Below are 13,435 nucleotides of genomic sequence, written 5' to 3'. Positions count from 1 at the left end.
GATTACTCCTTATTTTATAATGGATATTACCTCACCAAAACTGAAGTTGCTCACCATGGGACCAATGATATTATCCATTTTAATTGTTGCATTAAAGATCTTGGGTATGATCATGGGTATGATAAGATTCATTTTAATGAATTTTAAAGCAGGAATCTTTCCCTAGCACATCCTGTGGTAAAGATTTTGAGGGTTAGTGAACCTAAAATTTTTTATTTTATTTTTAATTTAAATATCACTGGAAATGCAAGCAACTTTTAATGGACATTTTCTGAAAGTACATATTGAGACTACAAAAACCTTAATTGGGTTTGTTGTTCTTAGATCGGGTTTAGATTTTATGGCCTCATCAGCAATATTGTAGCCCTAAAATAGTAGAACTTATGTGTCAAACAGATGAACTAGGAAAAGCTGCATCTAGCGCATCAAACATTTTCACCAAAATTCTCTAAATATATATATGGCAAATAACAAAATTCCTTTGCAATTCCATTTGAAAAAAATTAAAAAATTTTTTCGCGAGCACATCTACTATTTTTGGTATAGAGTTAAAAGAAAAAAATCTGGTTTCAAATCTGCTCGCGTTCACGAAATTGGCCGATGCGCGCAAAAGATATAGCGGTTTTTATCCTCTTATAAAGAAAAAATATTTTAAAATTTCTTATTTTTTGTATTGAGAAAATGTAAGCATATATCAGTAACAGCATTTGATATCCATCCGTAGATGCACCAAAATTTCCAAAATGTGTTTTTATTTTCATGGAAAATCAAAAAAATTAAAAAAATCTGGCAATAAATTCAAATTATACTAACTCAGAGTCCGTATAAACCTCTAAAAACTAAATTAAAAATACGTACAGAAACTAGACAACGCGTAAAAAAATGTGAAACCAAAATAATAAACATTGGCTTTATAAATTGCATATTATAACAACAACAAAAGAGAAGCAACTCATTGTTGGAAAATATTGTTACAAATATATTTTTTTGGTTTGTTTCGAAAAATTAGAAAAAAATATTTGAGAGTTATCCAACTATTTCGCTAAAATCTAATACATAAAGTAAAGTATTTTGCTAAAACTTTTTCAAAATATATGGTTTACCATCGTGAAAGCTTAACTGCTTACTGTGATTACTTATAAGGATAGGAAATTAAGAGTAATATTGAAATTACTATCATATAAAAGATATGAAAATGAAAAAGCCTGTAACTCGCGAATTAGTTAAAGTCGGTTGATGCGCATCCACGAAATTTAATTTCCACGAAAATTAATTTTAATGGTCGACATTATGGGATCCCTCCTAAAACACTTCATTTTAAAGAATTGTAGTCATACTTTATTGAATATGTTAACAGTTCGCGAATTCTGAAAGGGTGAAACTCGGATTCATCGATTGTAAAAAATTTTTGTTTTTCGCCATATATATATATATATATATATATATATATATATATATATATATATATATATATATATATATATCTATATATTAGGGCTATAACCAAAAAAATACCACCACATAGCCGTGTAGAGCATGGGAAACTATTATGAAATACGGCGTCAATTTTTCTCTATCGCGAAAAAAGTTTCCGCACCAATGCATTGAAGTTCAGTAATGCATTTTTTAATTTTAGCTGTTATGACAACAAATGACACCATATTTTAAATACTTGTACTCAACAGATGCTGGTCTTGTTGTCATATTAAAGAGGAGAATATTGGCTTTATATAATAATGTTTATTTATTGCAATCAATGATAACAAGGACATCAAAAATGTCCTTGAAAAATTAAAAGACAAAAAATCATTTGAAAACATTCTGCGATTTTTTTTTTCAAAAAATATATGTTAATATCCTTCAACTGTCGCGGTTATGGACCTCCAAAGGTTGGAGGCCTTGTTGTCAAAAGGTATAAATTTGCCAGGCTCATATCTTCTAAACCGCTAAGTATTTTAATTTGCTCTCGGAGACAAAAATGTAGCTCTTGTCTTAAAGAACTAATACTAAAACACATAAAATCTACCAAACCTCATATTCAACGTGAAAAATCTCAAGGTCAAATTTCCTTTACAATTTTTTCCAGGGTTTTGGTTTACAGATAAGGACCGTTTATAGACAGTTCGTATATTCCAGAATGTTGTGGACTGATATCCTTGCTACGGTACTGTTTTGTTTTCTTGAATTTTGAGCGGTTTAGTATCTATGGACCAGTACCAGAGAAAACAGGATGAAAATCGCATTTGTTTTCCTATTTTGGCAATTAAGAACCATTTCTACAGAGTTCAATTTTGATCTGAAGATGAGGTTTGGTTGGTTTTGTGTGTTCAGAATTAGTTCTTTAAGAAAACAGCTACAACTTTGCCTCCGAGAGCAATTTAAAATTTTTAGCGGCTTAGAAGATATGAGCCTGACAAAATGATCCCTTTTGACAACAAGGCCTCAAACCTTTGGGGCCCATAACATTTTTTTTTTGAAAAAAAAAAATACAGAATGTTTTCAAAGGATTTTTTAGTATTTAATTTTTCAAAGACATTTTTGAATGCAATAAATGAAAATAAAATTATTATATAAAGCCAATATTCTCCTCTTTAATATGTCCCAACACCAGTATCGTGCAATGAGTATAAGTATTTAAAATATTTTTTAAAAAATGTTATCCTTTGAAACTTGGAAATCCTTTAAAAGGTCAACAGGATGAGAAAACGAAAAGTCTTAAATGCAATTTTACTCAATTTTACCTATAGTTTCAGACGTATATAACATAGTCCGTTGCATGCGTAATTTTCGCTGTCGGACGGTGTTATATAACAGAATGGAATTTTGCTACAAATTGTATATGTGACATAATTTACAACAATGTCCTTAATTTGTCCAAAAAAAAAAAACAAACATCATTAAATAGTTTTTATGTAGAATATCTAGAAAAACCACATAAACTATTACACGCTGTGAAACCACATTCAACACTCAAATGCAAAATAAAATAATCAAAAATATAATTTTTGTTGTAACAATAACGAAAAAGCTACCAAAATAACAATACCACTTAAATGACAAATAAATGATGCCAATGAAAGAACACAGTGACAAACATGAAAGTCTAAAACAAACCCAATTTACACCCACTCTATCCACGCCGGAAACTTTGCAGACCAGAAACGCTGTTCCACCTAACTGGACGGTCGTGTTGTGCGCCATCATCTGAAACGAAATAGAAAGGTGGATTGGTGGTGGAGGGAGAGAGGGTGTGGGAGAGAAAACAAATTGCGGTAAAAGTAAAAACGTTTCATAAATTTTAATTGCGAATTGTGCATCAAATATCACGAACACAAAGCAAAAACATCACACAAAAAACATTCGGAACGCTAAAAGAAGAAACAAAACTAAATAAATCCATGACAAAAGTTATGCAACGCTTCGCTTGTTGTGTTGGCATAACCAAGAGTCTGTTTCACAAATAAAATTTAATGAAATTTAGTTGGGAATTTCTTTTGCATATTTGATTTGGAAAATGACCGAACAGCAAGCAAAAAACGCCGAGTATTTATTTGTATTCAAGCCATAACCCATTTAGACAATTGAAATTAATAAACTGTAAATAGGAGCATTGGGTGCCACCGTGGTGCAATGGTATGCACGCCCGCCTTTCACACAGAAGGTCGGTGGTTCGATTCCCCGGCCAGGCAACATCAAACATTTTTCAACGGTGGCAAAATACCCCTCAGTAATGGTGGCGACATTTCCTGAGTATTTCAGCCTTGTAAAACTTCTCTACAAGTGGTGTCTTTAGACACGCCGTTCGGACTCGGCGATAAACAGTAGGTCCCATATCATTGAGCTAATATGAATCGGGGTGCACTCATTGATATGAGAGAAGTCTCCCTTGTCCCGTATGGGATGTTGTGGAACAATGTTTGTTTGTTTAAATAGGAGCATTATCATTAATTAAATATGTTGCAATCTGAGATGGTACAATTGTAACAGAAATCTGAACAGGTTTTGTTCAACATGAATAATTAAATATGGAAATTCGATTTTTTGTTCTTATCATGAAGCAGAGTTATTTTTATACGGATAATATAAGTGGGATGGGTTATAATTTATTTAAAAAAGTTTATTATTCACTGCGGCTTGTGGAAGGCAGGCCATAATTCTCATCATTATTTGAATTTCAGATAATGTCAAAATACCTAATTTCCTGAATGTAGAAACTACAATATCAGTAGGTTTGGAAAGTTTATTTGTTTTAAGAGATGTTGTTGAAAAGTTCATCCAATTCGAACTTTTGAAATGTTCGGTGGTATTTCTATTTCCGATCTTGTGTATTTTTTAAACATATTTCGTATAAAGTGCGACTTAAATATTGATTTGAAAATACTCTTCAGGTTGCAAAAGTAACCAACTAAACGAACATACTTCACATACATATCTAGATTATTATATTTTTTCACGAATTTTACTTTATGTCCTTTCGTTCGTTACGTTTTTTCGAGCGATGATTATCTTTAGCTTTGCATTTGACATTACCATTACATAATACTTACTTCGCTGTCTTCGAACATTGGACTGTCACTGGAATCTAAATTGTTGCTATCGAATCTTGAATCGGGATTTATACCTCCTCGCATCCATAATTTCTTCCAATCGCTATCGGTAAGTATTGACTTTTGATCTGTAATTGAAAATAAGACAAGCAGAAAAGTGGTTCGTTATGATAAGTTGACAGTAACATTCGCCATTGTAATATCTATAATTATGTTTGCCACGGATACCAAAGGATGAAGTATGTAAATTGTTATGTCAATTGATTTCACCCTCAAGGCTATTTCAAATGAAAAACACGGTTTATTTGGAGAGCTAATATTCCTTTTCAATTTGCATTACATCATTAAAGTTTATAATGCGAAGAAATGTGAAATGAAAAGTAAGAATGTACAGAGGGAGAGAGAGAGAGAAAGGCAAATTGTAGTTATTGTTCGTAGTTGCATTATCGAAGATTTATTTAGAAAAATTAGATTTTGTGAAAATTTAAATTCGATACGGTAACAAATAAGAACTGCGTTAAGTTTCTTTCGTTAGTTCCTTTCGTTTATGAAAACACTCCCAACTGATAATATTTCCTTCAAAAGAGCTCATATGGGGCGTAATCGTAGTTCTTTCAAAAAAACATGTGAAATATTCACAATTTTCCGAATTGAGCTTTTGAACTCAACCCACAATATGACAAAAAAACCCTCGAAAGACATAAAATTGGGCAATACCGGCTAGACTTAAACCTGGATATACATGGACAGTTTGATTGTGAGTAAATTTTCTATCTTCTGGGAACACAAAAATCCAATTTACGACCAAATCTGTAGAAAATGTGACTAAAATCTTCAAAAAACTTAAATGGTGGCTTCGCTTATATGCGGCAGTAGATTTATCTATTCCTCGGGCTTACACCAGAACTTGAGGTTCTCCTACTATTTATTTTTGGTGGGAATATGAAAAGGGACATAATTTGTGAGAAAATTAACTGAAAACGAAAGTCCTTATGTGAAAGGATTATGGATTATTACATGTTTCAAAAGGACAACGGCCTCAGAATTATGGGTTTCCTTCAAGAAATTCCCGTTTCTTCAAAAAAGCCAAGTCGAAACTCGATCAAGATCACCCCATATTGAAACTTTACAGCTTTTCTGAGAATTTCATGGCTTTAAAATTCATAAACAGGACATAACACCCGGAATTTTGTCGCTACAGTTGTTGTATTTGTAGATGACCAATTTTTGTGGATTTTACGATCCAGTGTACGTTGAACCAATTAATATACTCTTTATGATTTTAAGTACAGATTTAGTTTCATTTTGTTCAAAAATATCAAGAACTTTTTAAACAGTTCCACGGGGATTCTCCGTTGTATACTAACTTTTGCGATATAAATGTTGGTCTTTTTTGGATTCGAACCGTACATTTGCTAATGTATGCAAATATTGCGCACTTTTAATTGTTATTACCGAAGACGACCTTCATTTTTCTCAAATAAAACTAATTGTTTGTTGTTTTCAATAAGTTATTGTGCTTTTTGTCCCTAATACATTTTGGTTTCAATGGTGTATACTAACTTTTGCGACAGACTGTATATATATATTCCTCTGACTTCTTTTATTTTACGCTCAAAAAACGCTATGTCTGGATAATTTTTATGAATTTTGGAACGTGCGAAAGATTGTGGTCTAAAACGTTTTGATATACTCTCCATAGAAGAGCACCGCTCGATTTTCGGTGTTGTAAGAATTTGAACCGCATTGTCCAACAAGAATTGCTTAAATTTGGTATATGGTCCTTGTTAGGGGAATAAAATATTTCTGCAGAGAGTTGTAGGTACAGGTCGCCCCACCACCTCCTCCCTGGCAAAATTCTTAAATTTTTAGCCAATTTACCCAAACGAAATGGCTGAAATCTTGTATTAATATGGTTTATGGTGAGTATACAAAACCAACGGTCTATCTGATATATAGTTATATAGGTCTTTTATTTACTTTGGTCCTTTCTATACAGATTTTCGGATATTTTTGTTTCGAATTGAGTATGTTTACTATCATTAAATTTTTGTAGCTAAAGACTAAAATAATGTCAGAAGACAATAACAAACCTTTTTCCGCGTTCATTCTCGAATCTATTCGTAGCTCAATGGCACTGGGCCATTTTTATCGACGAGTTCAAACGGTCGCACAGTGGTCGAAATCACTGAACTAGCGGAACGAAATTAATAACTTGTAAACGAATGGATATATGTTTCTGAAATTTTGCACAAACGTAGTATGTGTCCGTGGGTAATAATGGACTAAATATGAACAACATCGCCTAATATAGTCCCCATATAAAGGTACCTCCTGATATTCGGTATTTTGAGGATTTAAGCTATCCTTTCCTTCCAAATAAGTTGCAATTGGGTACATAGGGTTTCTACGGGTCACTAAACTTTTTTACCAATAATTGTGGACATAGGTACACGTTTGGGTTTAGGCTCCTTTTTAGGTACCTCCCGATTTTCAGTATCTTGAGGATCTAAGCAACATTTTCCGCTCGAATCAGGAGTAATTTGGTATTTGGAGTTACCAGCGGCCACAAACATTCCCTACCGAAAATTGTGGACATAGGTAAACTTTTTGATATTGCCCCCATACAACGGTACATCCCAATATTTGGTATTTTAAGAATTTTATCCACATTTTCAGTGATAGCTGAGATAATATTTACAACAACAAAGTAAAAACAAAATATTGGTCACCAGAGTGTCTGTAATAGATACAATGGAAAACATTTCTCAGTTTTATAGTTTGATTTTTTGACTTTCGCGCCGCTAGATCAGTAGTTTCGACCGGTGTGGGTCGTACCCATCAAGATTGAAGCCTATTTCACATTGGTTTTTTGAATCATTAACAAGTTAACATTTATGTACTTTTTTAGTATTTTGCACTAGTTTGATTTATGTCTGATTTTAGAAAGTATTCATGAATATAAAGGTCGAATTACTAAACGAATCATCAAGTTGATTTTATTTTTTGTATTTTCTGTAGTAGTTTATAATTTTGTTTTTGTTTTAATATTTGTAAAGATATTCTCATTTATGTTGAAAATAATTGTTAAAATGAACCTAGTTCTTTTTTCCTATACAATTCATCTTAGCGCAAACAGATGAAAGATAGATTATTAAAAAGGATATCTGTTTATGATAAATGATAAATCTATACGGAAATATTATGATTGATATGGAAAATCCCCTCCACCCCGCACGAATGGCTTATTTGTCATTGAATCCTTCTAATATGTATTATGTGACAGAAACAAAATCATATACTCTTTTGAAAAATAAACCAAAAGTTTGTTATCCGCAAATATTTATTAAAATCCTATTCGTATAGAATATTGAATGCCGCAGTGGGAGAGTATTCAAGCACTTTATTATTTCATTTATCATAATTCACACTTTCATAAATAAACCTCCGCCCCTTTCTTAATAGGCCGCCAGCAAGCGTATGTGCTGGTACTTGAAACGACTATAACGATGCTCTTTTGTTCTTCTTTAAAAAAGGAAAAAGCCTTGGTATTCCTTAAGGGTATATGTGTATACATCAACAACAAAAACGTCTTCGTAATTGGCTTGGACGTCCAATACTGGGCAGAACAGAAATTATTACTCGTAAATAGTGCAGGGGGTTTGCTCTTTAAGAGATGAGCGTGCGCGTGAATTTACAATGGTATTTATGACCCCTGACAAATTATTTTATAAGCCATAATATCGTTATTGTTTAGCAAAGCAGAAATACTAAATAAACACAGAAAAAAGTTTGTGTATGTGGTACCGATATTAAAGATGGTTTAAAAACAAATTGTAGCATTTTTTCGATAATGCTTCGAAAGAGCACTTTAAACCATTACCACAATTACTAAAAAATCACTTAAATTCTGCCAAAATTTGAGATTATCATCGACATTAACGAAGGTCTTATGAAAACTAAAAATGAAAATTAAATTCGCGTTCGATGTTAAAATTACCACTAAATTTCCAATCAGTTGAAGAATCAACATTTTATTTAACAAAGCTTTTAGTAAAAGCTAAAGTTTTGTATGAGAAGTACGGAGAAGTTTAGCGGTTAAAAAAATCATGGGTAATGTGCTTCACACGTTAATACTAAAACGGGAAGAAGTTCTGATTCCGAAAATCAATATCCGAATGATTCCGAAACAAAAATCACTATGTCTTCTAGTTATATATAACAAAAAAAAAAAAAAAATAATATTTGATTGTTTTGTTTGAAGCACACAAACTAGAGTATAAAAGAATCCCAGAAGTTTTGATGTCGGAAATTATAATAGTTGAAAAAAATGTAAACCAATGTATTTTTTTAAATAAAATATTTTCACATTTATTAACTTTAATCTATTAGTAAACCTTCCCCAGTAATATATAAAAACTTTTTACAAACGTTCATATACATATGTACGAGTATGTAGATCATACCTCACGAATATTATTTCCTTGCAAATACGATACATGGTTACTTAATTAGAATCAAATCAAGTTTCAATTACTTCTCAGTAAAGCCAATCGAATGCATCTGATAATTGACAACTCTACGAATTGACAAGCATAAAGAAAATTGAAATCAAAGTACAACAACGTGGTGATTGAATTCACATTTCGTCTCAATTTTACGTAAATGGGTTGTAGAGTTTAAAAGCACCTGTATCTATATCTGTACTTACATTATGCGCACTAATTAAGGATTGTAATTCTAGAGCATCACATCGCATCAACCCCAATTGCTTGAATAACCAACCATATGTATGTTACATTGTGTGGGGTATAAACTCATCTGAATGAACTAAAACCTATTGAATTGAATATTTTACATATTGATAATAGAGTCCAAGTATGTACTTAGAAAACTTGTAATTGTAAGGAAACAAGTTTATAATTCGAAAAACACATACATATGAAATCAACGATTGATTTCTTTTTGAAAATGATTACAAATTATATATTTCTTATCTTACATTTCCTTTATATGTTATCATTTGTTAGAAACTAATGTGAATTTAAATTAGGAATTAGATGACGATATTTTTATAACTTTTGGTAGACGACAATTTGCTAAATTTGTCATTAAGAAAATGGATACATAATATATCTACCATTTTCTACATACACATGAAATGATTTAAATACAATTAACGCAAAAGTTTCAATTAAAACCTAATTAATAAATGATGAATAATCAACGCCGCGTTTTATACTCTTGTTATCATTTCCATAAAATAATTATACCCTACATCATTATGTCCAATAATTAGAATATGGGAATTCCCAGGTTTTCATTCCCGGGACTATAGAAACTCGAATGGGTTGAGCATGTACTAGATAGAGAACAAACAAAAATAAAATGCCTACTCTTTATATTCATAGTTGTACTATTAGTTATCCCTATGGAACAATACTACGTATAAACTAGCAACATTTATTCAAATATTTAAAAACGACGTATTGCAAAAATCTTAAAAGTTCCGATGTTGAACAGTCTTGAACAACTGTATGAATATGTGGCCCAAAATAAAACTAAAATATCTGTATTATTATTATTATTACCAGCAGAATCTGTTTGATTATATTTTTTGCAAATTGCTATGGGGAGTCCTTCTTATGGTTCGAATGACGTCTCGGACATTAACCTTTTGTGTACAAAGCTACAGCGATTACACACGCGGTGGCATCTAATTATATGTATATACGGGTATTTATACGAATGCCATAGTTACTATAATAACAAGGATAATTGAACTGGAGCTACATAATTTTTCATTAAACATTTACACCTTCCAGTCTTTGTTTTTGTAGTTACATACTACTAGCTTTATTTTTCATGTTTAAAGGGTTATACCCGGCTGTAAAGCCCAATAATAACCATGTTCAAACCATTTTTTCAAGAGAACTACAAAACCTATTAGGTGTACTTTTTGATTTTTTTTTTTTTTTGTTAAAAATATATTTCGTAGTTTTGTGGAAAGTGACCGTCTACAAAACACTATTAAAGCAGTTTCAGCGCAAACTGCTACCAAGAACATCTAGTTCTTCAACGATGGATTTAACAAAATATTACGTTTTACAGAAATGGGGACAGTTAAAGACAAAATTTAAATTTTGCCTTAAAAACGGACGTTTGTGACCACAAAACGGACAAAATTAAAAAAAGTCGATTGATGATTAGGTTTCAAGTTGTGTTTCAAAATGCAATTTAGTGAAAAACACGTTTAAAATTTCAAAAAACTGCTTATGTTCTATGCTACGATTGCTCCGAACAAAGAAATAAAAAAATCCTTTTTCATTTTTGAAATTTTGCGTGTGCGAAAATCATTTTTTATTTTTGCCTTATTAAGGCGAGGTCATTTATAGTATTTTTTAATTAATTCTCTTTCGAGTTGAGCTTATTAGACCTATTATATACGTAGAAAAATTAGGAGTCTACCGAAGTCCCACGCATTCAACCATTACGCTACGTTTCATGGGTGGTTAAGCCAATCTTCAGGCGTATTGAATGTTGTTTTTGTGGCAGACGAGGGCAAAGCTTGGGAACTAGAATATATATCGCACTTCATTAGATAACTGCATATGCGAAATTATGTCAGTTAATTGAAATTCCAAACTTTTCCTATAGTCCTGCTTGGTAATCCCATTTTTTAATGTCCACAAATACTATGGTAAGTTTTATTCCTACGTCATTAGTAATTGCTCTCCTATATCAGAAGATTTTTGATTATCAATAATTGTCTACTAAAGTTTTGACAAGTTGATGGTGGCTCAGAACGCAAAGACGCCGGCAACCTTGACACTCAGTTGTCGGAGACCCAGGTTCGAGTCGCAGCCTGGCTCGTTTAGAGTTGATTAAGTGAAAAAGAAAGCCGGAGATTCGAACACACACAACCACCAAATTATGTGATGTGGTTCCGCAGTTGGCTTAGGCAGCTCATCAGACATATCGGCTGTGTAGTGGCTTCTCGTTAACGAACTTTAATTTCTCAACTGCAATGTATTTCACAGAGACGGATATTTGTCCGCGCGATCTGTATGTTTACCATGACAGCCGTTTTTTAGCGCAGCCTTTTGAAATTATAAGTTTGGGTTAGAACGCCGTGATAACATTTTTACTATGTTTTTCGACTACGGATACAAATCCCAGCCGGGCTCATCTGTTTTTTTTTCGAAAAAATTTCCGAAAATTGAAAATTACAAGGGTCACCGATGCCGATTAAGGACATCTGTTTTTATCTCCAATCGTGTGAATATGTCCATTGTCCAATAGGCGACTGCACCAAGCCAAAACGTAGGTCAGCTAGAACTACTGTGGTTTGTCGAGGTTAAGTTCTCCTGATGCGATAGATGGGAATACCAATGTCTGAAATATGTTACTTTGTTGTTGATTTGGCTACGAGTTACAATCAGTCGTCATCAAGCGAACGTTAGCAAATTTTTCCCACAGATGTGGGTGACTTGGCCGAAGGTATTGCGATAAGCACACAGCCAAATATTCGTCCCCAAGATGGTAGCAAAATGAGTAAGAACGTTGTAAAGCTCACAACACATAGGAAACCGTTGTCCGACGTACAAGTTCAGGAAGCAGCAGACAATCAGAAAGGCTACATGGCATGACGCTGTACATCTTTCAAAGCGGGGAACAAGATCAGATTTTCCGAGGAGCAGAACACAGCAAAGCCAAGGAAGAAAGAGCTTTCTAAGGTTTCGGGCAAACAGGGTCAAGAGCCACGCAAAGAAACTGTTCCGAGAATCCTTTGAACGCCTGAACGTGAAGAAATCGCGGACATGACAGAAGAAGATGTTTGGGGAGACAGGTGGTGAGCCGCCATCTGACGGCAAGTTAGCCAAGAAATGCTAAAGGGACGAACTCTTCTATTCAGTAATCGATACGAAAGACTATCTTCCAACTATTGAGTCGATACTAAAACCAGAGACTCTCAAAAAGCCGTTTGCTAGAGGATCATTTATCGAGGTCATTAGATAAACAGACCTCCGTCGGAGCGAGACGGCAACAATCACCTTGTTGGAGTAAATTATTACAGAAAAAACATATTGGAAAAAAAACATCCAGGAATCCTGCCCCCCTATTCAGTAACATTTTAACAACTTTACTCAATGTTTTTTTTTTACAATTTCATTGGATGATCAACAGTAAGAAATAAAGACGAAAAAGGTACATAGCAGAAACATCAAGAAGCCCCACCAAAAATGTTTTCTTGCCAATATCGTAAAAACTATCGTGAATTCATTCGCCAATAATATTATTACCGATATTCGAAATCGAAGGTTTTCCTGCCACAATCCATTCTCGTGTGTCGTTCTCAAACAAAATATCCGCAAAACTATTGAGAAACATGAGAAAACGATATCGTATTCGATAGCAATGGTATGGTGGGATGTTGAAATAGGAAAAAAGGTTTTAAAATTCAAATAATTTTGATACAATTTATCGGATATTAGTAACCAACGCGCGGTAGAGAGAATGTTGTTGTTATTCCAAACTGGTAATGTGTCTTCCACAAGGATCTACAACTTAGATATGAAACACCCATTATACATTCTGAAAAAAGAGTTTTCTGATTGCAGTTTTTTATTTAGAAAAGATAAATCTAATCTAAAAATGTTTAAACATATTAAAATCCATAAAGTCCATGTGGACTAACATAATCCTCTTGCAGTACTACTAGTAGTGCTGCCTCTTAAGGTTATCTCTTGCAGCATGAATATTTTCTCCTCTCTCGTCAAAAAAGTTTCTGGAAGTAGTTATCTGATAATAGACTGTGTGGAACAGGTAAAGTGACCCGACTTCAAAAAGAAGTTATTCCTTTTTTTACATTTTGACTTTGCTTGTAA

The 13,435-nt window shown here is 32.9% G+C and overlaps 1 protein-coding gene across 7 annotated transcripts in view; it reads right to left on the bottom strand.

Moving 5' to 3' along the window:
• Positions 1 to 13,435, bottom strand: part of dpr12 (defective proboscis extension response 12) — a 508,475-nt gene that overhangs the window by 42,705 nt on the left and 452,335 nt on the right. For 4 of the 7 annotated variants that reach the window (XM_073992337.1, XM_073992340.1, XM_073992338.1 and 1 more), the window contains 2 exons: positions 4,548 to 4,675; positions 3,115 to 3,204 (listed from right to left, as the gene is read on the bottom strand). In XM_073992337.1, coding sequence (XP_073848438.1) covers positions 3,115 to 3,204; positions 4,548 to 4,675 — 218 coding nt within the window. The remainder of the gene's footprint in view (positions 1 to 3,114; positions 3,205 to 4,547; positions 4,676 to 13,435) is intronic. The other 3 variants (XM_073992342.1, XM_073992341.1, XM_073992343.1) reach the window with 3 other exon arrangements.

The sequence above is a fragment of the Musca autumnalis genome, unplaced genomic scaffold (assembly GCF_047663935.1).
Source record: "Musca autumnalis isolate F117 unplaced genomic scaffold, ASM4766393v1 scaffold_5, whole genome shotgun sequence".
NCBI lineage: Eukaryota > Metazoa > Arthropoda > Insecta > Diptera > Muscidae > Musca > Musca autumnalis.
The sequence above is the reverse complement of the archived record's forward strand: the minus strand, read 5'-3'. Positions and strand labels throughout refer to the sequence as shown.